This window comes from Apteryx mantelli, chromosome 6 (genome assembly GCF_036417845.1).
Source record: "Apteryx mantelli isolate bAptMan1 chromosome 6, bAptMan1.hap1, whole genome shotgun sequence".
NCBI lineage: Eukaryota > Metazoa > Chordata > Aves > Apterygiformes > Apterygidae > Apteryx > Apteryx mantelli.
In genome coordinates this window covers 40,949,761-40,976,293 of record NC_089983.1, presented here as the reverse complement: position 1 = coordinate 40,976,293, position 26,533 = coordinate 40,949,761, and the positions used below count along the sequence as shown (strand labels likewise).

Sequence of the window (26,533 nt, the reverse complement as noted above, 5' to 3'; positions counted from 1 at the left end):
TCTGACTGGAAAAACAATATTAATCTTTGTGTGAATATCCTTATACTTGCATCTTAATGTACTGTATGGCCTGACAAAGTGAGATACTCTCCAATGGCGAATTTGAACTGGGATTACTAAAACATATCCATCCATAATTAAAACAAAGCCATGTTAGTTTTAAACATTGCTTACCTCTTCTGTTGCCATCGCAGCCATTCCAGTCATCAGAGTTTTAATGCGAAGCTAGGGCAAGATGTGAGGTATTACACAATGTTATTTAACATACTTCTGTTAAAATTTATGTGTATCGATAGTGACATATATATATGCAACTAGTATCATCTAGCATGCTTATTTTAATGCATGCAATGAGACAGTAATTCTATGAAAGTCAGAGAAGGGGCGGCTGAAGTTACCAAATAAAGGAGAATTCCTTATAACAGTAGAGGCTACCTCAGAGTAGTCAGCTACCAACAGCAATCCAGAACACATACACTGATCTCTTAAAAATGCTCAGATATCAAATATTCAACTTTTGTTTTGGAATTAAATATCAACAAACATTTAGTTTTGTGCTTCCATTTCAGACTCCATATTCGCCTGCGGGAAGGAACTCCCACGTCAGTCAAGCACCGAGATTTTCCTCCTTGCAGGGACTGTGCAATGCTTACTGCTCCTTTCCCCCAGCAAGTAACATCCATGCCCACTATGCACATGGCACACCTCTTCAGCAGCCTGAAGGTCATCTTCATCACAAGCCTCGGCTTTTCCTGCTGCTGCAAGCCCTGGAGGTAGCACAAGTTTTTTATCTTCAGTCTATTTAAAAGAAATTAAGAAAATATTATATCTAACTCCAGTAATCTGACGTATTAAGACAGACAACAAGGAGAAAACTGAAATGTAACTGCTCTGTTTTTACCCTGTTTTTACAGGTAACACTGGAACATCCTACAGTCCAGTTCACGCCAACTGAGGTGCAACCCTCACTGACTTCACAAGTATCCCAGTTGTTCAAAACAGTGCTGCTGGCTTGCTATGCACACATCTGGGGCAAAGATCCTGTATCTCACATCCTTCTGAGACCTACAACCTCACAAGTCAACTGTCTAGTCCAGAAGTTTGGCCTTAGACAAATATACAGGGGAAAGCTGCTATTTATGACAGAAATTAAATTAAGATATGAAGAATGATTCAACTGGTGTAACACACACATGACATTCAAAAGGTTTGCCTAGTTCAGACAGAAGTACACATACCACTAAATTAATGAGTACTGACTGACAGACAGACTCAATTTCTAGGTCACGCTATTGTACCACTGACCAGACTATTTAATCTTCCGCTTCTACCTGAGTGGTAACTCAATTCACGCAATAAGCATGACAGTCTAATTTACAATATTCCAAAGTCAGTAATATTTATCAAGAAACAAAATAAACTGTATAAAACATGACCACAGCCTGGCAGCAACTTTCAGGGAAAAAGAGGTGGGCATGGATTTGGAAACATCTCCATTTATATAATTTACATGTCAAATGTATATGTGGAATATTGAGATAATGAAAGAGGGCAACCGTAATACGCTCAATATACTGTTAACACCATATCATGTTTAGTGTATTTCTTCATTAACACTGCCTGTAATAACTTGTAATCAAAGTAATATCTGCACTGAAATAATAAAATTGTAAAAAAGCTCTGATTAGTACAGCTTATGATTCCATAACCATCAAAGCACAGGCAAGAATACTACTTTTCAAGAGACACTACGATTTATTTATGACATTGCACCATGCTTCTCTATCACACTAAATAACCTGGTATGTAATAAATGCCTACAAAGTTTCTTACCTAGATGAATGATTCTTTAAAAAAAAAAAAAAAAAAAAAAAAAAAAAAAAAAAAACACTCTATAACAAATGCATCTTGGAACACTTAAAGACAGTCATTAAGCAGATAGGATACATGGTTACCCCACATTAAAAAAAAAAAAAAACAAGAAGCCTCTCATTTAAGCAACCTGTGTTTACAAAAATGTAATCTTTGACAGCTATTGGCAGATGAAGGAAATCACTTAAAAAAACATGCTAGTAATCAATAGCACCTTTCACGGCATGCAGATTTTTAGTGTCAGCCATTTTTAAGAATAAAAGTTACAGCTGTCTATTCTGTTGTATTGCTTTAAGATCTTACAGTAACCATCACTCCAAGAAAAATAATACAATACTCAAATTGCTGCAAGAATTAAAAAAAAGAGAGAATATATATATATCAATAGTAACTTTACCTGTTCTGTTTTTCCTGTTTGTCTGCTAAATCCATATCTCCTAAAAGAACAACAGTAACATCAAAAAATTATATTGCTGTTTCCAACATTCTTGATTTCACAACAAGCAAGTTTCTATCAGTTTTCAACATAAGAAGCCCACTAAAAAGTGAATTATTTAACAAAAGCAACATCCAAAGCCAGGTTCATGTTAGTTATGGAATGCTTCAACTGAACTAAACAAGCAGGTACTGCAGTGTATTTACAGTATAATGTCAGCTCCATCTACTCCATCCATTATGATTTGCAAATCTAGACTGTTCCTAAAGCATTGTCATGTAAAGCTAATGGATGGAAAAAGCAATGCTCTCTTTCCACTTGGAAAATGATCCTGAGCTATAAGGCATATATTCCCGAATTCCGGACAGGCCTTAAGAAATTGTCAGTGCAATCTCTACTCCTAAAGAACATTCATGCTTGTGTGCTTTGATGAACTTGCAATTCCTTTCTGAAGCATGGCCTTAAAGCTTCTGAGCTTTAAATATATATTCAGGCAAACTTTCTTACTTTTTTTTTTTTTTTAAAGAGGGGGAAAAAATGACATTTGAGTTATGGTGTTAGTTTAGAAATTACTATCCTACAGAAAAGGCAGGTAAAAAGCATTTTTAGATCTGAGCAAGCAGTCACCCTCATTATCAGGAAGCACAAAAGCCAGTACACACATAGCCATGAAAGATGTTCCCAGTTGACTAATCTACAGCTAAGTCTAATTCCTTATCTACTGCAGAAGCAGAACTATTTAAAGGCTCTAAGTTTATTTATGGCTCTAAGTTAGAAGTGATCCTCAGAAACAGTATCAAGTGTCACCAGGTCTCCATTTATTCAACATTCATAACTACAGGGTGAATTCAGTCATATTTTATTGTAGCATAACTCCAAGCTCTCCAGAATTCCCAAACATTAAGACCTCTCTGCATTTTAAAGCTTATCAATACAGGGAATGTGACAGAGCACCACCCCCAGGAAGAATATACATAAAGTTGTATTTGTAAAGAAGCATTTGATAGTAGTACCGCCATTCTTGTACATCTTATTGCTTTCTGCAGGAGTGCAAGGTTATTTTCATGCAGATAATTGCATCCAAGAAATGAACTGCACCAAAATAGCAATAATAAAAACTTGAACATCAATTATACCAACAGAGAATCCATGTGCACCCCAGGCCTAACACTTCACATGTTAGAAGAACTGACTTTGTACTTTATTTGAAAACTATCTGAGAATATGCAAAGACAGGGCAACAAAAGCCCTTAGTTGAAACAGGCTACACAACTACATGGAAAGATGCTCCCTGACATCACTTCGCTCTCAAAACAGGTTCTGGCTAACCACATCACACTCATTTGTGATGGCCTTTAAACTGAAGGCCACAGGAACAAAACCAATTCAGAATACAGCACTATATCACTGGCTGCATTTGGCATCAAGACATGACAAGACCCTCTATTATTCATTGCACTGAGAGAAAGAACTTTTATTATTAGTGTCCTCTGGAAGGAGTCATTTCTATGATAACTGCGCAGCATTTAGGAGTAAAAAACTCTACTCACATGATTTTAAGACTACCACCTACACATAATGAAAGAATGAGAAGTTCACTCTATTTGAATTTTAAAAGCATTCAGCTTTCTATCTAAACCTACCAGCCAAAAGTTTACCATCTGCCTTTTTAGCAGCGCTCTAGTTTCCCTAAATGTTGAAGGGTGGACAGTAATCACTACTGCCCTCCCAGATGTCTGTACACATCTCTAAGTCCTTGTCCTCTCTCGTTATTTCTTAGTAGGTTCAAGGCAGACATACAATTGCCTTCTTCAAGATTTTCTTTCTCTATCAAAACACAAGAACTGGACATTTACCTGTCTTACTACTGTCATTTTCTCAATGTTTTTCTTTGGTTTTGCACTATATCAATAACAGTTTTCTGGTCAAGAATTGTATACTTTGGGAATTTATTAAAAAAAAAAATCACTAGAATGCATTTAAAACCTGCAACTATCCTAATTTTCTCCCTCTTCCATTCAATTTGTAGGCTGAGCTTAACTTTTCATATTAGAAGACAGATACCGCTAGTTATCGCTAAGTACTGTCCTTCCTCCTTATCAATTTAAATAATCAGTCCAACAGGTATTCTGTCATGCTCCATGCCTTTCACAGACCAAACACCTCTTCTCCCTTTGTTTTTCTACTAGGGCTGTACAATATCATCAAGATCATCCTAAAACAAAAAACAAAACAAAAAAACAACCACACAACCAAACAAAAAAACCCCCCTCTCAAAGAAGCATTTTCCTTCCTGAAAGTTCATAAATTTTTGGCTGCCTTTCTCATTAGAAAAATAGTCCCAAGCCACTCCTCACATCTACGTACTGATATACACTGTACGTTATAATAGCAGATCCTTTACATCTTCAGTGCCTCCTGCTTTCCTGTTCTTATTTCCTCTCTCTGTACTTGAACTTCCTCCATCATTGATTTTCATCTACTTTTATGTTAAAGTTTTATCTGTTCTTCCAGCAGAAAGGAGCTTTTCTCTCAAGAAATACTTGAGTCTCAACTGTTCCACAATACCTAAAGCTAAAACAATTTGTGATGATCCATGAGATGAAATCATCATCTTTTTATTTCAACTTTCAAGCTTCCCGATTTCAGGTTCTCTTTTGTTTTTAAACTAACTATAAAAATCATAAACAAGAATTCCCTCAAACCCCATAAAGTATTTCACATTCTTTTTTTTTTTTTTTTTAATTAGGAAACATGCCCATCAACACCAGTATGTAGTAAAGACACTGAATCAGTACAAGAAAGGATAACTAGACAGGAGTATACCAAAACTTCAGCATTTCTATACCAGCTCTTTTGGATTCTCATTGTGACCACTGATTAGGCATTAATGAGCTGATCTAAATCTAAGGATTTCTGCATGCACACATCTTCCCCTGAAGAGCGAGGGAAGAAATCCAAATGCCAAGTAGAATAATGCCTGACAATGTCATCAACTTGCAAAATCAGTTTTCATTCAGGGAGGAAGCAGACTCTGAAATGGATGACTGACAGGTAAATCAAGCCTAACACCTTAAGAGTATTAGACAAATAGGAGTCACAAGATTACAGTCCACAAAAATTTATGAATGTTCGTTCTGTGAATAAAATCAGTGGTTAGTATACACAGAAGAGGCCCCGTATTTCCTTATTTTTTGAACAGATTAAACAAATTTATTAGAGCAGTCATTTTAGGCTTTTAAAGCAGCTTGCTAATACTTCACATAACTGCTCTGGACTTTACTGATGTTGGATGGATGGGAAGAGTTCTGCAGTTAGTTATTTAAACAGAGAGTTTATACAAAGTCAGACTCGGCTGAGTAACAAGAGACCCAAATGTCTCCCACTAGTTTCATTCCCTTAAGAACGCACTGTGGATTTCATCCTGCTTTAAAGGAAAACAAGCTGAAAGACGTTAATTTGTCCATGCTGCCATCATCAAATACCATGAATGAAAGGGGGAAAGGTTGTAAACAATGTGCAATCAGGACACCATTTGCTGACTTAAACTGTATGTCAAGACAAAGGGACAAAAAGGAAAAGAGGAAGGTCCTCACATTAATGAGACAGAAAATCTACAGCTTTGGGGGAGAATAAGCCATAAAAGATTCAAAAAGGAATGAAAATATGATTTAATACTGATTAAGTATTAAGAACTTAGCAGAAAAGCTCTCCATATTACCACACTAAGAAGAGGCTGAAACAGAAACTCTAAATTATTTTTTGTGTTTGGTGAGCTCACAGAAAACCAGAGAGACTTCCAGAGGTAATGGATATACGCAAACCTTTAGTAGTTTTGTCTCTAACTGGAAGTTTGTGAAAGGTAAGTAAACAAAGCACTAAACTATAATTCAGCCTCCCAATGTAACAATTACGTTAGAAGTATAAAAAGAACCAGTAACAGCTTCAGTTTGTTTTCTCCCCAGTTTCTGGAGGACTGCTTGCAAAGAGGCAATACTTTTTTGACAGTCAAGGTTGAGAATCTCAGACTACCTAGAAGCGTCATGGAAGCGTCATTTTTTATGGAGCAAAGAACAAGCATGTTCAATAAACATTTCCTACTTGTACTGCAGTACAGCTAATGACAGAGTCAGGGTTTGGGCTTCCCTTGTCCAAGACATTATTCACTTATATAAAAGGACTGTGCAGTTCCCAGTGAATTTACAGGTAAAGTAAGCAAAATCTGAAACAGTGTTCTCAAGCAATTAAAAAAAAAAAAAATGCAACCCAAATCTCATTTGAAATACCTCTAACCATACACAAAACAACACAACTTATACAGATTGAAGCCCTTCACCTGCCATATTCCAGAAGTGTAGCATGAACCTTTGATTCCTCGTCTAGCAGTTCTTCAGCTCCCTCCTGACGTTTATATTTTCTCTGGGGTTTGTAAACCTCCTATAAGACAGCGAACAAATTTAAAACTTGCCCAAGACTTCTCTTAAAATAAATGAAGAACTTAATTTTTTTAGAGTGAGATATACCAGTGGTTGTTTTCCAATTCAATATATTCACCCAAATAAATATCCCTGACTTTCTCTTTCTGGAAGTGCATGAATAAAATCTTACTGAATTTACCTCTAAAGAATTTGCTATAGGTCTGTTTTCCATTTAAAAAAATAATAAAAATAAACAAGTATTTTACGAAAAACATGATTTCTTCAACTACCTCCTCAATCACATCAATCACACTTGAGAGGAGTCAAAAATAACAAAACTGATGCCTATTTAAAATGAAGTTCTATGATTAAACTGATAATTCCAGTGTCCAGAAATGTTATCTTCTTTGCTAGTTAATTTTATTTTTATTCAGTTATTAGGTGATTAAATGTTATTATTATCTACTCAATGATCACAACTTTATCTGGTCACAATGGAATTAAAGCAGATTTTACTGTAATTTAAGGAAGGAAAAAATGTATTTTGAGAAGTCTGCTACTAAAATCATTCAATCTCACACTATCCCAGTGTGATCCTAGCTGGGCAACAATCCAGCAAACAAAACAAAGATTCATAGGTGCTCACTATTTTGTACTGATAGAGCTATTTTTTGTTTAAAAATAAAACAGCCAAAAAGACAGCTGCTATCCTGTGAGAGCATTAACATCAACACAACTGTTACAGCACTACAAATATGGCTTACACTAAAGTAGCCTTCTTCCTCCTTCCATACAGAACAACAATACCAGCATAATAGTCTTTATACCAGAAACAGAAAAATTATTCCATCTCATGCACAGACAAGATTAAAGGATCCGTTTCTAACTTTTCTAAAATTAATAACTGGAACTAAGATTAAATTTACTTTGATTGTAATCATTTTTGTTGTTTGTTTGGCAAAAGATTAGAGTGCAGCAAGGCTGAACGGCAACATTTCTTTTGCTGACACAAAGATTTTTAAAGACATTACTTAAAGGCTAGTATTTAGTGCTACCCTGCATGCAAGGATACTGGCAAAAACTACCAAGAAGTTAAAATTTCAAAGATAGCTTTATGACTCCAGCTGGTTTTTTTTGTTTGTTTGTTTTTAAGAAAGTCCAACTCCTCAAAGTCAATTAAAACTACATTTGCTCTTCTCTTTTGTTAAAGTGGAATTCTAAGTTTTTCTCTGCTGTGACAATCACCCTCAAATACTCAACATCAAAAGGAACATACCCTCCCCTCTTTTTTGGTCATTCATACTCGTATCTTTCACAAAGTTTTGTGAAATGCTTAAAACAAATATATTATAAAAACAAAAGCTGAAAACAAAGCTTGTGTTGAAATGGGACAAAAGATTTAGTGCAAAAAAAAATTGCAAAGACTCTAAAAGAAAATAAAAAGGAGGAATGTTTTTTGTTTGAGCTGATTTTCTATACAACATAAACTGATTTTCAACTAGAAATTCCTGCACCATAACATTACCGAAATAGCTCTCTTTTTCAAAGATAGGTAATCCCAAAGTAAAGGTTTCAAACAAATGAAAATAAATCATATTCTTTTATAAGTTTCTGATGAATTTGTCAGTTACCCTTATTAATTTTTACTCCATTTCTAATCTGAATTTGTCTTGTCTTCGTTTCTAGCTATTAAATCACACTACACTTTTGCCCGTCACATGAAAAAGCTTTTTATGATCAGGATTCTCCTACAACATGTACTTTTACACCTACAGAAAAACAATAGAAGTCATAAAAGCAATTGTAGCTTTTATAGAGGTATTCTGTATTATACCTGTGCTATATAAAGTGTAGACCTCATACCATAAACATTAGTAAACATAAACATTGGCCTCAGATAACTGAGCAGGTGAACAAAATGACTGCAGGAAAAATCTCAATTCATGACATATTCACCTTTCAGCAGCAGCAGTTCTTATTCCAATTACCATTCCTGATATTTAATATTCTCTTTTCTAACCTTCAGGCCTGACCGTGACCATAAATCTCACTGCATTGTCCCCTTGAGAAGAGTAGGGCAGGTCCTTAGACCAGAGTTCTAATAATGAATTCAGACAACAGACTAGTCTTTCACACTTGCTGATCCTCTTTTAGGAGAGCTGATCTCCCTTCTAATTCTAATGCACAACAATTTGAAGGTGATGTGCAAAAGAGTAAACTGAACTTACACCCTTTTTTCAGTTCCTCAGGAAAGGAGAGCCTGTGAGGCTTCTCTCCCTTAAAAATTCTGCACGTTCCTCTAGATTGCACTCATGCCTTGATGCCTTAAGAGATCTTATGGTCTAATCTTCCATTAAGAAGATTAGGTGTCAGCAGTAAAGGCTATAATCCCGACAGAGCTCAAATATTTAATGAAGAGGCGTTGTCTAATGATGCTCTGAGCAGTGATGAATGAACAAATGAGAAAACTTTATCTACCATGAAGATGCAACTAAAACCCAGAGATCTGTGACCTGGAGGAGGAGAGAGACAGAATATACCTTCATCACATCTGCAGATGAATCCAAATTGGGGAGAGCAGCTGGTATGCTCAAAGGCAGGGGCACTATTCAGTGGTACCTAGACAGGCTAGCCAAATGGTGCAAGACAGTCTTAAACTTTTAAGGCAGCACTTTTATTTACTTTCCACTATCTGTTCCACTCTTGGACCCTAAATATGGAACTATTCTCTTGGCTACAGAAGTAGGCACATGCATACCTGATTCCTGGACCATCACCCATGAATTTCAAAGTAATAACCCTAAAAAATTTGGCAAGTGGAAACAACTTCACTGACTTCAACCAGCAGGGAAATATCTGATCTAGCATACCTGTACCTGCTTCACTTCTACCATGTCATTCTCTTTGAGCTCTAAAAAGCAGTTTTACGTATCAGCTTGCCTGTTTTCTAAGGAAACCCAATCAAACACTGCAGGACTTTGCACAAGGCCCCTGTCTGGACCTATTTTCATTGCTTTCATAAGTAGTAAAACTGAAAACAAGTTTTGAAATGCAAACATTTAAATTCAACAGATCATTGCTATTTTGATTAATTAGAAGATAAATATAGTCCAATTTCTGATAGTTTCAAATAAACACTTAGTCTGCTAGGAGTTTAATAGCTGTGAGCTACCTCACGACTTATTTGATGGCATGGAACAACATATTCTCTGCACAAGCAGATGACATGGTTTACCTAGTGGTACACTGTACACCATACACCTAAAAGGTTTCCAGTATCAAGCACTGGCATCTGTCCCCTTTCTAAAAATGAAGCTTAACATGCTACATGTAACTGGAACCTTCTCATGAGAAAACCCAGGAGTGGCTGCATTAAATAGAATTCACCACCACCATTTCATTACTGAAAGAACTTGCTTCTTGATTGTTAAAAATGATCACAAAAAGATCTATTATACTTACAAAGATATCGGTAACCGTTTTGATAGCCTTCTCTTTTCTTTGCATAAATTCATCATCCTGCAAGACATTTAACAAAGGTGATTAAAAATACCGGAACAGAGATTAAATCTCAACAATGGTAAAGAGTTTAGCAATCAAACTCGTCAAATAGTTTCTAATTGAGATGCTCAATTAACTGTTTGGTCAAATAGCAGTGACTTCCTTCATTCATCAGGTAAGCAAGTCTTTAAAACTGTATCCAGATCAGTAATCTTTCTGGTGTCCGATTATACAGCATCCGACAATTGCAATCCCAGCCCACTACTGGGATCTCTAATTGTTACTCCAGCACAAAGAAATAATGAATGGGATGGGCTTAGTGTGGGAAAGAAAATTTTCCTATCATTATTTTAACTTCTAAGCATTAAAAACAAACAGAAAAAAAACCCAACAAGCAAACAAAATCCTGCTGTCATTCCCAGTAATAAGGAGATCTACCTTTAACGCAATTACTGAATTAGAGGCAGAACTTGCGTTCTAGGTTTTAAATATGAAAGGGCCTTTGGATAAAATGCATGAATAGAACTGATGGCTCTTCACTGTAGTCACAAATGCAAACTCCCTTCTGTTCGCCTTCTATGCCAAAGAAGCTTTAAATCATTACTGTAGAATAGAAGGTTCCTCAGCAGGAGAAGAGGGGATCACATCATCCTTTAAAGCACGTAACTTCAAAGCAGTCAGCATTTGACTATTGTCAGATGGAGAAGGAATTTCACCAGGGTACCTCAAACAGTGCATAATTACTCTTACCACTATGCTTCCAGATAAAACAGTAGCTCTGACTCCTCTGGCAACCATATTTGAAAGAGACAAATTTAATTCCTTTCAACCCAAACCTGTCCCTCTCTGCCTTTCCACAAGCTCAGTTTTTGAAGAAAGTCTTTTAAGCATCTATCTTTCAAGAACAGACTTGGGGTTTGGATCCAGGGAAAGAAGAGCTGCCTTCCAGCACTCTAAAATAAAGTCATAAGTCACAGATGACACAGCATTAATGGCATACCAATTCTCAGCACATCCCTTTTAGCTAGATCAGCTTCTCCAGAGCACACTGGTTGTTTTCAAACCCATTCCATGCAGTGTAGTTCCAGTTGCACAGTGAGCGTGGATACACGGCACAGAGCTCTATATCCACTCCAGGAGCCAGGTACCTTGCAAGTCAGATGGACAGTACCAAATATTGCAGAAAAACTAAAGCAGCTAGAAGGCAAAAGGAAACCGATATCTATAAACCCTCACTCATAATAATAAATGGCTGGATCCTCAATTTAGTACTGTTCTATTTTTCCCCGATGAACTCATATTTGGATTCCTGCAAGACCAATTAACAAAATGATAAAAAAGGCAAAAAGTACACACAGTCTGATGTAAATCAGCATAGTCTCAGCAACTCCAGTTGCTGTACAGTACATCTGTGCTGATTTACAGCAGCTGCGGAGCTGGTGCTGCATCTGACCATTTGACATATAATAGAAACAAGAACTAGCTTGACCTTACCTCTGGTAGTCTATGAGTTTTTTGAAACTGTGATATAGAGTAAGAACGGATGTAGTCTCCCATTTCTTCTCTAGTTTCTATTGCACGTTTCACCAGCCACTAAAAAGAAAGTTTGTATCACTGGAATGGGGAAGAAAAACAACGGCAAATACCACCCCCAAACTGCTGTACAATTTTTTTTTTATAATTATGTAAATGTAAAAAGTACATTTTAAGCACACTAACAAGAACATTTATTTGTAACCACGATAACTGAGAGAACTCCTAATAAAATAGCTAATGTTGAATCATTTTGTTACCTTCGTATTTGCTGTTCTCGTATATACTTAAAACGAACTATGAACTAAGAAATACCAAGAAACATACCAAGAAAATGCATAAACTAAGAAACCACATGGCTATCCTTATAACCAAAGTTTTAGCTATCAAAACCTATACATTCTTTATGCTATTGTCAATGAACCATACTGTTCACATTAGTGAGATTCAACAGTCCAAAGAAGATGAAAACTGCCTTGCCTTATAAACTCCTTGGAGCAAGGAACAGATCTTCTTAGGTATCCCCAAAAAATTCTTTTCTAACCATTTTTGTAAATAATATATTGTAGAATTAGTTATGTTCATGCATGATTTCCCCTATACTTAGCTGGCACTGTATCTTCTCGCACACTGAATTTTTAAATTCTAATTAATTTTTTTTAATTCTAATTTAATTTCTTACAGTAAGTACTAAAAGAAAAATTATATGCTAAAATCCTATTGCAAATTTCCCCTAGTAGGAATACTTAATTAACAAAATGATTTATAAACAAAAACATATGAAATCATCACAGCTACCAGCAAAGTTCATTGGAATTTTGCCAACATGGATTTTTGTAATCCAAATATTTGTATCTCACACTAAGTTCATTCCAAGAAAGGAAAACAAAAAGGATCTGTGAAATGGATGTGGGCCACTTTAAACATTACATTTCTCTTTTAGCTTGCATCTTTAAGGGAGAGAAAAAAAAAGAAAAAAGGCAAACCTAAATGCCCTTCCCCAAAACCTGACAGCTGCATAAGCTCTGCAACCTAGCAAAAGAAAGCTACTGCTGAAGCAAAAAATGTTTTAACAAAATACATTTCACCAGATTAAATACTGCTATATTACCTATAGTATTAACTGTTATTACTTGTTAAATGTTAAACATACAATATACACTATAATAATGTAGAATATACAATAATACATAATGGTAGTTCACAAAAGAGTGGAACTTCAATTTTCCGGCTTTTCATTTTGATCTATACCGCTGAACAGCCAGCATAACTTGTAACTCACCAGACCAAGACTTCAGCTGCACCAGCCAGCAAAGCATACATCCTACTCTATATTCAAACAACTAAAAACTCTACTGTACTCTATAAGCCATTAGTGCCCATTTTTTCTACTGAGCAGGCCATACCAAATATGCAATAATCCCCTTGGTCCCAGAAAGTGGGGAATCTACAGTATGTATACAAGAATGTGATTATACTCGGCATGTATAGAGGTACACCCCTCTTTACTCCAAAGAAGCCATAAATGGATAGTCCAGGTGGCTGTTATACAGTCTGTGGGCAATGGCATGGGCATCCTTCTAGGAAGCAATCTTGAACTGCTCACAGCACCCACCTCCATCTGTCTGAGTCAGGTAGATGGGCTGGAACTCCGCTGGAAGTTGGAGCATTTGAGAATTTGAACAGAACATGTGCTGAGCCCTCAATGCCAAGGTCCAACACAGAATCCATCTTTTAGCATTACCCCATAGCACTCTTTGACAGAGGATGCCACTGAGGACACAACCTTATCTCATTAATCTTGGCTGTACACCAAGTAGGAGCCATCACAGCTAGGTTATCTGCATTTCTATCAGATATTCCTACTATAGATCACTTCTCTTTTTCAAAACTACAGCTCCACCATAAAAAGTCATATCTTCAAGCCCATGAACTGTTCAAGAACCAAATACTTATGTAAGAAGATCTCTTCTGACATTTATAAGACCACACAAAAAGCCACAAGAGTGAAGTATATTTTAACATAATTTTGGAGAAGATAAGTCTTGTGGGCTGTTGACAGCCTGTGCAGCAGGTCACATCTGAGATCAGATCAAATCACGGGATCCAAGTTTGAGCCAGCAATAGTTTTCAGTGCTATAACCATGAATCCCTGGAAAGTGAGGGGAATAAGTTGAAAATAGGAGAGCTGAAAATGCTGGCTATTAATTCCAAAGCACTTCCCAACATAAGATTACATATGCACTTTTCTTTGGGGATACAAGTAGGGTTTATTAGGAAGAACAGCACCATTTCTGTTCACTAGGTTCCCACTTGAATCTTGTTTAGTTGTATTTTTTACTATTCTGTTACAGTATATGGCAGTCAACCAGCTCAATGTAATCCAGGCTGGTAAGGAATCTGCAACTAAATTCCTGCCATCAAGTTCACTGGATTAGCACACACAGCGCAAGAGCTCTTGGGAGACATTGCAGGATGGAGGAAAGAGCTCCTGTATCATTTGGGGACTGATTTAAGATTAACAGATAATAAGTGAAATCTTAAATTTGACATGACATTGAGTGAAGTGTCATTATTAAATACACAAGCCCTAAATGCCATGGTGTGGGCAGCCTACCAAAGCTCTTACATGATCTTACGGAAGACAATCTACTGTTGACTGTTTAATATACAGCAACAAAAACTAAAGGCTTCTTGTAAGCCTATCTTTACTGAGAGGAAATGAGGAAACAAGTATCTGGAGCAGCCTGAACCTCACAGGGACCTCCCGAGAGAGAGAGAGAGAGAGAGAGAGAGAGAGAGAGAGAGAGACTTTCTGAGAGATCTTCCACATATAAAGAAAACCCTAAGCACATCAAGAAAGCTTTCCTCACCAAATACAGATTAGATATACCACCTACTGGCCAGCTACTAATATTGAGAGTCACTACTCTCAGAGAAATCTAGGAGCTGACTTTCCACCCCACTTAGGATTAATGTTTCTTCTTTCCAGAGGTAACGCCCCAACTCAGCATTTTGGAAAAAGCAGGTCAGAGAAAAGAATACCCAGTGCTACAGTTTTTACAGCAGGAGTAATGGTTTATATTCACATTTTAGGAGAGGAATTACTTTTCATGCATGTGCAACAAATCTTATATTTGATAAACAAAGCCATTTAGTATCACTTTAAAGTGACTGAGGCAAGAAATGACGGGGGGTGGGGTTGGTAGGAAAATAGAAATCTAGAAGTAAAAACCCACACTGACAAGAGATACAACTTTTCATGCTAAGCAGGATGAGCACAGCTTGAAAACTGTATTGATAACAGTAGCACACAGTGCACAACTTTCTGTGGGGAAGGCAGTTAAGCATGGTTTTCCTCAGGAGCCTCCCACTAAAAGATAACAGGAAAGAGAAAACAGGAAGTTCTCCCCGATTCTTACAAAACAGCATTTAGATCAAACTCTTACTTGCTAAGTTCTTTCACAGGGAAGAGGTAGGGAGACATTTAAAGAAGTTTGCTGAACTCTGTTCATTTTCCCTACTTATCAGGGATGCATTTTCACATGCAGATGAAACTGAAGTTTGAAAAAAAGTTAACAGCACACCAAGATTTAGACATATTCTAAAAGATACCACACATCAGTTAAACACATCACATGTATTAGCTTAAACCTTAATAAAACAGAAAATTATGAGCATGCATATGGTTAGCGTTGCTCAGCAAATACACTGTAACCGGATCACACGTTAGAGCAATAATTTGTTTTCCCAGCCATGCCCTCTTTAAGTGATATGAATGAAGAATAAAAAGAAATGTTTAATTAAGCCTAAAGAATCAAACCCAGCTAGCTTTAATCTTATTCATATCCTCTTGTTTGAGCAACTATCTGCAACTTACTCCATGAACTTAAACATCGACTGTAAGATATTTGCTGCATTTCCTAGTCTGGCAAAGTAGATTAGCAGATTCCAGAACAAGCTTAAACTTTAGTTTCTTTAAGCAGAAAAATTCCACAAGATGCAGACTCTGACTCAGTTGCAAATAATTTAAAGAGTTTGTTTCATGTTTTTCTTTAACATGGATCAGACAATGCTTAAGAATGCTATCATCTATAACACTCTAAAATAAGTAAAAACAAACAAACAAAAAACCCCCTTCTCTTTGATTATTCATTCCAAAGTCAAATAAAGAGCCAAATAATAACACAGATATTTGTTAAACTTTGTATGCACATTTTATGGTCTTTGCTCAGCAAAGTGTTGATAAATAGCAAAATTATTACCTGAACAACAGGAAATATATGAATGAAATCCAATCCCTGAATCTGATGTGGTTCCAAACGATGAGGACACTTCATTTTTGGTAATACTGAGACAATTTTTTCAGTTAAAGCACTATTAAAAAAAAACAACAAAAAAGCTCACATTCATCTATGCTGTAATTTTCTTTTATAAACATCAGATTATTTTTGCAAACACAATTAGTTAGAAAGTCACCTCTAGTAGCTTAAATTGTATACAGCTGTGAAAAGCAATCAAGCTTTCATATACAGAGTAGCTTTTAATTCATACTGTATATATTATCAGTCTATAAAAAGATGATTAAACCCCACTTACAGGCTTATAGCTTGTTATTGCATTTACAGTATTACACATCAAATTTTAATATCTGCATGCCTGTTCAGATAAAATGCCCACGTGTGGTATATCTACAAACACCTTTGCATATTATAACATACACGCACACAAGAAACAATAGCTTTAAGTATAGTTATTCTAAAGTAAAGTATGTGGACTCAAAGACAGATTCAAATCTAAAGACTTAAAGTCTGCTTAATACAATCTCCAAAATATCTGTTGATGTTACTACTGGAACTTTAGGAAGTCTAAATACCTATTATACTGAAAAGCTAAATACATAGTATATTTACATGGTTTTGTTTTGAAGTGAGTAAAACCAAATTTGCTAGCAACCATGTCATTCTACAGTTCAGGTAAGAGCTGGTTAAATGGAAGGATTACCCTAACATAAGGAATTCATCTACAAGGACATCATCCTGCTTCCACGAAAGCCCTCATCAGGCATCTAGAGAAGATGGGTTTTTTACTGCCTATACTGTTAATCACCTTTTCCAAGCAGGTGCCAGCACTGAGGGGAACACTGTACAGGGAAAATTAACACTATTTTTCTAAGAAGGCAAAGAAAAAAAAAGTCCAGAATTGACTTCAGTAACATTCAGTATTGCCCAAATGGACAACTAATATTCTGAAGGAAGAAAAGGTGGCAGGAGATATGAGACAAAGACCAAGGTCTAAGAACAGAGCCTGAAAAGTCATACTTGATAAGAGAAGTGAAAACTTTGACATAATTCTTACAAGGCATTTTCCATTATGGCACCATACTGATGTTCTACAACTTGAAAGTAGCAGCATCTCTCAATATAATCTAATCACAGCAAACTCAATTAAAAAAAATATTTAATTGATTGGCAAGATCACCTGGTAATTTGTGTTTCCATGTTTATTGCAACAACATTTCTAACAGCTGACCCAGAAAATAAGTAATAGGACATTGTCAAAATGCATTCAGAACAGTATCAAGAAAACACAGCCTAACTTTTCTTTATCTCCAGATCACAGAAGCACTGAGACACCACTAATAAATATTATAAAGCCATCAAAACAGACTACACTTGTGTGACTTACAACACTTCAGATTTGCAAATAAATTGTTGTTTTTTTGGCAAAGGAGGCTGGGTTTTGTTTTGCAAGTTTTGCATTCAGTCAGCTGGAAAAATAGCACAGGACTTTTAGACCAACTTAACTATTTTATTCTGCTGCTCTTAAGGATTTAAAAAAAAAAAAAAGAAAAGAAAGAAAAAACCTTCCTTGGTAATTAAAAATCAAAGCAAACACTATCTTTATTTCTATTCTCTATTTGATTTTGTGCCTTTAACAATGCTTTATGTAATTAGTTATCCATGATGATGCAAGTGACTCTAAATGTAATGGCGGGAGGGAGGATGAAGGACAACTCTTTATTTTTAAAGGCATCAGTCTTGCTGATGTTAAATGACAGTCAAGGTAATACAGTAAGATGCATTTTTAAATTCCAGTGGGAGAATAAGCCTCTTCATACAACTGTAACTTGACTGGCTGTTATTTCCTGCAATTTTTAATTATGCCTATTTCATCACAGAACTACATCAAGAAGTAATGTATTTTGGAATGTATTCCCCTTCTCAGCATAAATGATTTTTACAGCCTTCCCTAATACAGGAATTAGCTGGCTTGTGAATAAGTTCCATGCATAAGAAATGTTACCAAACCAAAAAAAGTCTCATTAGGTTACTAGCATGAAGGAGTTCCTTCTCCCCAGTTTGAGGCAGATAACTGTTTAGACCACAGTGTCATGCTGTAGACTGTATTTGCCAATGCCTACAATCTCAAACTGTAACCAGAAAGGAGAAAAAAAAAAAGTTATTTTACACAGTGAAAACTGCAGCCAGAGTGAACTCAAGGAAGGTCGATGCTGCGTTCCACAGTTTCCAGCAGCGTGGTGTCTCTCTGCCCTTTGTTTTGGCCTCTGCATCATCACCTTGTGCCAGCACAAGCATCTGTGCAGCTGCACAGAGAACTGGATCCAGGAACTGATTCATGTTAAAACTATTTTCTTTTTTGGGGGGTTAGGTTTTAACCTGGATCAGTTCCCAATCCAGTTTGTTGTGCATTCACATAGATGCTTTCACTGCAGAGCAGGGACATAAGAACTGGATCACCCAGAAGAGGATAGCATTGCCTGTTCTCGAATAAGCTTCTTTCTGGTTTTAGTGTTTGCAGAACTACAGTGTGAGAAACCAAGAAACCAGTGCAATATTTTACAAATGGGTGATCTTGAAAAGCAGGAGACTTCTATTAAAAACCTTTCTTATATACAAGCAAGTATCAGGTAACTCTCCCCCTGCTCCTTCTTCTTTTCAAAGAAGGAAAAAAATACATTTGTTATTTCAACAACTTACATTTTTTGACCAATAGTAGAGTTTTCCTGAAACAATAAATCAACATCGATATCAAAGTTGCAAGTAGTAATACACCACGTCATGCCACCTACCACCTAGCAAAGGAGCAAGAGAATGGTTAGTTCCATTTTACAGCTGAAGAGGTAAAAACAAGTACATCTCAAAGGCATTATTTATTTTAGAATATATACTTAATAGTTTCTCTAGCCTCAGTGTGCACGTGTGTGTATATATATATGCAGATATATCAACTTCCACATACAATATACATGTACAATACATCTCTTTAGGAAGGGAGAAAAAACAGAATAGTTGATGTTCTAAATTATCCTCTTAGCTTTATATCATAGTTTTGAAATAGAGCTTTCAGAATTAAAACAAAAAAGCAAAAATAAAATAGGGCAGTATAAGTGTCATGACCATTAAAAACTGACCAAATAAACCAAATGAAAGTTTTACCAAAGATAATTTTTGCCTTCATGTATTTAACAACACTTATTTCTATTATTCTTTGGATGCTGTCATTTGCAACACCAAGTGCTAGGCACTGTACAAACACAGTAGTGGAAATCCCCAGCTCTAAAAATCTCCATGTGAGGCCCTATTCCCATAGACATTTAGGCATATTTAAGCTTCTGAATCATCTCATCAACTTTATAAGTTACTTGAGTTTTAAAAGACAACCTTTAAGCACATGCATAAGCATATGCAATATAACAAACTAAATATGTGCAAAGACAGTGAACAAAACAGGAAAAAAAGGGATTCAAAGTGTGGAGTGACTTACCAACAATGAGTGTTCTATATAAGGTTTTCTAACACCCATTATTTCTTTCACAGTCCCATCTAATAAAGTTAATCAGTATCCCTTTTACATTAGTAGCTAACTCATTTTCAATAGCAATGCTGATTTTTGTAACAATTGGGCATTGCCATACAAAATCATATTTAGGCTAGTACAGACCTGATGCACCCCTTTCCACAAACAAAAGCAATAATATTGCATACTGAGGCAGTCTCCTTGAAAATATTTTTTATCTGTGTGCAGAGCCTCCTGATCACTTACAGTCTGTAATGCCACGCGGTTTTAAGAAACTAAGATTGTATTGCAAAGTAGGGCTGTGCTATGACCAAGGAAACAGCAGAAGACAGAAGAGCCCATTTCAAATGCTCTGTCAAACTTCTGTGTTTTCAAAGCTTGGTTCAGAAATTTCTCATACAGTCAGCACAAAAACAATGAAGAAACCTCTTGCAGCCTGAACTCTGCTCACCATCAGTATCACATACTTCCTGTCTAAGACAAAGAAAGGTTAATACACAAGACATTCTAAAGATATGAAACGAGCCCAAAAAATAATCTCACTGGGCTAATTGTTCCGTTCTTTCACAGAGCCCCCCAAGATAATAATGAGGAACAAGGAAAGATTTAAGAATAAATATTTCTTAAAAGTCACCATGCTATCTCCAAATATTAAGTCTTTTAACTGTTCTAATTGCAGTCAAGTGAGAGAGGGGCAAAATTCCCAATAAAACTGACTGATAAATTTATGCCATAAAACCCAGAACAAGTACACCAGCAACCAGCTTTGCATCTAACTGTTTCTATTAAAGCAGGCCTAGCTGCACAAAAATGTTTTACAAGACTGAGGAAGTCCTACCTGTCTGAAAGAAGCTCATCTGCAGAATTATTTACCTAAGAAAGCTTCATGTGCTGTAAACATACTTTTTTTTACTACCTGGAACTGCTGAACTAACTCGGAAAAATATTTCACACACATATACTGATAACAGGTTTTTAAGAATACTGTATTGGTCTCACCTTGTCAAAGGGTGATAATCCTTTGATTCTTGCTCGAAAATACCCAGCAGCCACCAGCAGTTCCAAAATTTCTGTCAGCTTGATGTTTTGTTCCTCATCTTCTCTTGTTTCAACCTAACAAATGAACAAATTAACATTCAGTGTTTCCCCTTCATTATTCTAATATTTTCCAATTAACATTTTTCAAATTTTGTCTCAACACAGACCACATGTCAGAGAAACTCTCTTGACTTCCATACTGACTTGGTTATTAAACTGAAAAATACTAAGGAAATAGGTAATGCATTTCTAGATGGATTTAATATCACATTTTTGCATCTAGTGAGTATTTTCATCTGCTTTTGCTGTTCAAATTCCTGGCCCATGGCTTGCCTTCAACTAGATAAAAATAATTTGTTCCTATTGCCTGAAGACAGTTAATTTATTCTCCATTTTGCAAGCTGCTTTCAACTTCAGGGTTCACACAACAGCACACCTCACCTTAACATCTCTGCAAGCTTCCTACAAAAACAGAAAGAGGAATTCGTGTGGATTTCCACTTTGAGGTAATCCACTTTCAGGCAAGTGCAAAACAGGGCAGTAACAAACAGTAAGGCTTACAAACAGTGAGCCCTTATGGGTAGCCCGGGTAGCTTCAATGCTCCAAAGCCTGACCAGCCCAATGCCCTTCACTGTGCAGGGTGAAAGCCCACGGCTACAACAATTTATGCGGCTTACCAGGGGCACCAGGCACCCATAAAGCCCGGACCGAGGCGCCCAGCGCGCCCGCACAGGCGGCCAGCAGAGCTCTGGGCATCTCCCTCGGGCACCGCGCGCTGCGACACCCGCCTGCACGCCCTCCTCAGCGGCGCGGCGGCTCGCCCCTTCCCTCTGGCCCCCAGCCCTTCCGCGCAACCGCCCAGGGCCCCTCTCCGGGTGAGGAGCCCCTGAGACCCGCAGAGCCTCACGAGCTCACGCAGCGCCGCGCAGAAGGTGACCCGCACAGGCGCAGCCTGAAGCCCTGCGCGGGGCCCCGCGCCGCAGCGCCGGGCGGCCCTAGCGGGGGCCCCGCTCCCTGACCGCCGAGGGCCCCCGCTGAGGGCGCAGGCGGGGGGGCAGCGGCCCCTGGAGCCCGGCACGGCCCCAGGGCCGCCGCAGAGGCGGCGAGGCGAGGAGGGGAGGGGAGGGGAAGGAAGGCTCGGAGGGGAAGCGGCAGCCACCGGCGCTGGCACCGTACCTCCTGCGGGGCCTGGTACTCCTGTCCCCGGGGCACCGCCATCCCCTCCGTCTGCGGCAGCCGGCGCCCCGCAGCTGATCCTGTCACGTCCGCGCCCCCCGCCGCAACGCCCAGGCCAAGGGGGTGTTCCCAGCCGGCGGCTACCGGGTTCCCCCGCCCCCGCTCAGTGGTTCGCCCGCACCCTCCTTGCGTACAAGCGCATCCGGGCCGTGCCATTCGCGGCCAAAGGGGTGCCGGGGGAAGGATGGGCGGGGGCTCCCCGGCGGCTCATGTGACTGCTCGGAGCGCAACCGCCGGCGCGCCGCCCCGCCCCCGCCCCGCCAGTGCCCGCTGCCGCCCCGCCCCGCCCCGCCGGCGGCGGCGCCCCTCGATACCCCCCTCCCCCTCCCCCAACGGCCGAGCCAACGGCCGCCAGGCGCCACCTGAGGCGCAGAGCGGGCGGCGGAGGCTTCCCCTCACGGATGTGCCCTCCCTGCCCGCACGCTGTAGCGCTCAGGCGCCTCTCCTCTGCTTTGCTCTTTTTTTTTTCCTTCTGGAAAGGGAACTGAGGCCTGTGGCTGGCATGGAAGACAATTATTCAGCGCTCTGTGGCCTGAGAGATGTCTTGCTGCCTCTAACACCCCGCTAGGCAGTATTATTCCTCGTTAGTAACTTCACTGGCGTTCAGTAAAACAATAGTCGGTGGGGGATTTAAGGGTGTTTTTTCTGAATACGGGTCTCGTGCTCAGGGACCTTTGTACCTGGTTGCTTAAGTGCAAGGTCTGGCTCCTCGGTGAGCGCCACAGCAACGCAGCCAGCTCCTCTGAGAGCCCCTGTGGAAGCTCTGCCCTGACGGGAGGGCGGGTATGGATTTGGCTGCAGTGGTACGATTTCCTCAAGTCAGGCCTTCCCTTAGGGTTTGCAAACATGTGGAAGTCCTTGTGGTAAGGTTAGTGTGAGTTTGCAGGGTCAGGGGCTGGAAAAGCTTCTCATAAATGCTAACACCCCAATCCAGCAAGTCCGCCCTTGGATCTCATGAATAAAATTAGACAGATGTACAAGGATTTACAGGGCAATAACAGTAAACTCATAGTAAACTCACCCACAGCTTGGAGGCAGGGTAGCTTTTCTCATTGACTAAGGCTTCCCATATAAATACCTGACAGTGATTTTTCTTTAAAATCTACCCCAGACATTCAGTTTCTAGGCTGTTTACCATATGTAGAGCATTATCGAAAATCAACTGTATTAGGCTGCAAGTAAAGACCTCTAGGTAAAAGAACAAGAAAAGCCGCGCGAGTGTCTTTTCCATCCATTGGAGGGCAGCAGTGCATACACAAGCCAGTCCGTACTGACTACTGCTGTGACAGAGTGATCAAAACAATAATAATAAAAGCAAAAATATGCCAGACTGGCTCAGTCTGAGTGCTGGTATAACCACAGGCCATGTCTTAATTAGAGTTGCAGAAAACTGTTATGCAGCCCCAGAGGCTAACATGCTCACCAGAGCAATACACGCTTTCTGCTTTTTGTCTGGCATGTTTTCTACTCACGGAAAACTGTGAGGCTCTAATTTGTTTGTCAGAGAGAGGAAGACTGAATAAAAAAAAAGAAAAAAAAGACAAAAAGAACAGTTGAAATGGAAGGATATTAGGAATTGATACCTGTGCCCTTTGGAGTGGCCAGCACAGGATGTAATGTAACTACTGTAAAGAAACATCAGCCCAGAAACAGGATTCCTGAGCTGTGATATTGTCATAGGATTCCTTTTCAGAGAAACACATAGGAATCAATAAATAAATAAGCTCAGGGCATTATAAACTAGAGGCTTAAGTAGTAACTGCGTATCAGATGGGAAGGGATCAAACCTACCCTGGGAAACTTACTGTTTCATTGACTTAAGTCCAGTAAAGAAAAGAAGGGAGACAGGACTAATTAAGTCCTGTGGAGTTTACAGCCCATACAACTGGCACCCAAAATCACAAAGCTGGCTTAAAATTATATACTTAAAGAAATGTAATAGGTTCTTCTGGTTTGCTTTTTTGTCTATGTGATCTGGAAATATTTTTCTCTTTTACTGTGAAGGCTGGAATTTTCATTCACGTGGTATATGGCTAGGAAATCAAAAGGAAAGGCATGAAAATACAAAAATGTATCTCTATTGTCATTACAACTCATCTTTGATTACTTGAACCTCAATAAAATACCTAACAAAGGCTTTGCTTCCCAATGCCTAATTGTGATGCAAATTCACCCAATTATTCAGTCAGAGCCCTTGTCCCCTATGACATTCAGATAATCAAGCTTCTAAATACCAATTAGGTTTAAAAAAAGTCCCAAGAGGGGTACAGCCTAAAAAAGAAAACCCTTTTTTCCCTCAAATCTTTAGATTTTGTGCTTGTAAATTTCTAGCAGATTCAGCGCTAATCCTGGTTTTCCCCTTCCCTGCTCTATTTTGATCTGTGAAGATAAGTCAGATTCTGGGTTTTGGTGCAGCTGCTTTGAACAATCCTGTCTTGATTTTTCCATTTCATTAATTTGGAGCCCATGAAGCTGAACTAAAGAGCTTCCTCCCTGTTTATAACTACACACTTTATTTCACTGTTCAGCCTGGACTTCTGACATCAGACTTGTTTACCACTGAATATAGCAATCAGGTTTCACTGTATCTTGTAGCACATATTTGCTTTTTCTCGTAACACCAAGAATTAAAAGATGAGATGGGGTTATAACAGCAACAGCAAGGGCTCCAGTCTTTGTTGGCCTGGCACAGTTAATCAGATAGATAGACTTAAGTAATTTTCCAATGATCTTTATGCTGAGGAGGCCTAAAAGACAGATATATTTCCATAAATTCTTTATGATAGATAAAATAAAGATAAAATAATTTAACTCCCTGCATACTGGTCCTTTTTTTGGTGATAGAAGGGTACAGTGTTCTTTCATGTGTAATGTAAAATAAAGCATCATGAACAGATTTGAGAGTAAATGCAAAGGTTCCCAGAGATTTCATTGGACTGTGAATCAAGCAATGCATAATCTGTATCTGAAGCTAATTTTTCATCATTTTTAATAAACATGTTTTTCCTCTTAAGCTTGGTTACTTCTTAAGCATTGCACTATGGAAATTACTGTGTCCCTCAAATTCTGGAGTTCTGCTGTTGACTTCAGTAATGTCATAACTGCATCTTCTGAGTTTTATTCCTAATTTGAAGAGAAGCTGGAGCCAACCATAGGAGACTGAACCCAAGTCTCCTGAAGTCAGTATCAACTTTTGCATTGTTTTCCGTGTCTCAGACCTTGGGTGAGCTCTGTTTTCATCCTGTTTTGTAGCCTGGCAGAGATCACTTCTATTCTGATCCCTAATGCAATGATTACTGCCATGGAGGCAGGTATCTAGATTTCCGGGATTAGCAGGACCGCCAGGCACAGCAGCAGTATCTTCCTGTGCACACATTTACTCTTCTTTGTCGTCATTTTCAATTGTAACTCTTGAGAAGTGTCTCCTCTTCTTGGTTGCCTCCAGGATCCTTATAGCTATTCAGGCCTCCTTCAGCTCATTTGTCTAGGGGTATGATTCTTACTTCGATGCAAGAGGTCTGAGGTTCATATCCTGGATAAGCCCCCACAAAATGAAAGGCAATGGGCACAAACTGAAACACAGGAAATTCCACTTGAACACAGGAATACACTTCTTCACTGTGCAGGTGGTTGAACACTGGAACAGGTTGCCCAGAGAGGTTGTGGAGTCTCCATCCTTGAAGATACTCAAAACCTTACTGGACATGGCCCTGGGCAACCTGCTCTAGTTGACCGTGCTTGAGCAGGGGGGTTGGACCAGGCAATCTCCAGAGGTCCCTACCAACCCCAATGATTCTGTGATTCTGTGATTCAGCTATTGCTTAAGATGTAGTAGGCATGAGGAGTCATTTGGCAGGCAATTGCAAATTCCCAATTATCATCTGTGAAAGCAAGACTCTGCACTGTGAAATGAAAAAGTCACAGACCTGTTACACTAGCCCTTATGTTAGAGGCTGCAGCAGACCATTGCATCCCATCACACAGGCTGATATGTTTTGCAAGGTATGGTGCCCTTTTAGCAATCACAGATGACGTTAAATAATGATGTTTTAAACATGCCTGCTATCACATCCAGTGAAGGCATCTAGAAGGTACAGTCTAGCCAAAATCCTTTCCAGTCTCTCCTCTGAATGATTCACGTTCCCAGCATTTAATAGCTTAAAACATATAGGGAGACAGGAAAATGAAATGTTTCTTAAAAATTATGTTTGTGTTATTTTTAATATTATTTTTTAGGATTGGTAACATGAAAATTTTTAGGTCACTTACCAAGCTATTAGTTCATCCTAACCAAACCCAAGGCAGACAGAAGTAAAAAAGAAGATGGGAGTAATGGATGAGAAAATGAAAAAGCTGCTGTTCATGGTCACCTACTTAATGATAGTAGATAGCAAAGGGCCATGCGATAGTTCCTTTTTTAAGCAGATGGAACAGTAAAGACTTTATGGCCTGTGGAATTCATAGAGGACAACACAGCCCAATGGTAAAATTACTGATAATTCTGGTAAGAAAATAAACTACTCAGTCATGGTCTGCGTAGACTAAAGTTGACAAAACTGGTGGCTGATCTTCTCTACAGTTTCATCTGTGAAAGCAAAGCAGTCTGGCTGGAGAAGACAACAATATTGTGATCAAGTGTCCCATTAAGTTTAAAGTTTTTATCTGACTTCTCTTTTG

General features: G+C 38.6%; 1 protein-coding gene across 1 annotated transcript in view; it reads right to left on the bottom strand.

The window, feature by feature from the left end:
* The window catches only part of CCDC93 (coiled-coil domain containing 93), a 56,797-nt gene extending 34,877 nt beyond the window's left edge, over window positions 1–21,920 (bottom strand). Inside the window, exons 1-10 of the mRNA XM_013959743.2 lie at window positions 21,797–21,920; window positions 20,581–20,694; window positions 18,762–18,856; window positions 16,026–16,137; window positions 11,722–11,820; window positions 10,189–10,245; window positions 6,645–6,745; window positions 2,270–2,309; window positions 706–798; window positions 175–225 (exon numbers count right to left, since the gene is read on the bottom strand). Coding sequence (XP_013815197.2) covers window positions 175–225; window positions 706–798; window positions 2,270–2,309; window positions 6,645–6,745; window positions 10,189–10,245; window positions 11,722–11,820; window positions 16,026–16,137; window positions 18,762–18,856; window positions 20,581–20,694; window positions 21,797–21,838 — 804 coding nt within the window. The 5' untranslated portion in view covers window positions 21,839–21,920. The remainder of the gene's footprint in view (window positions 1–174; window positions 226–705; window positions 799–2,269; window positions 2,310–6,644; window positions 6,746–10,188; window positions 10,246–11,721; window positions 11,821–16,025; window positions 16,138–18,761; window positions 18,857–20,580; window positions 20,695–21,796) is intronic.
* Window positions 21,921–26,533: the final 4,613 nt, after the last annotated feature.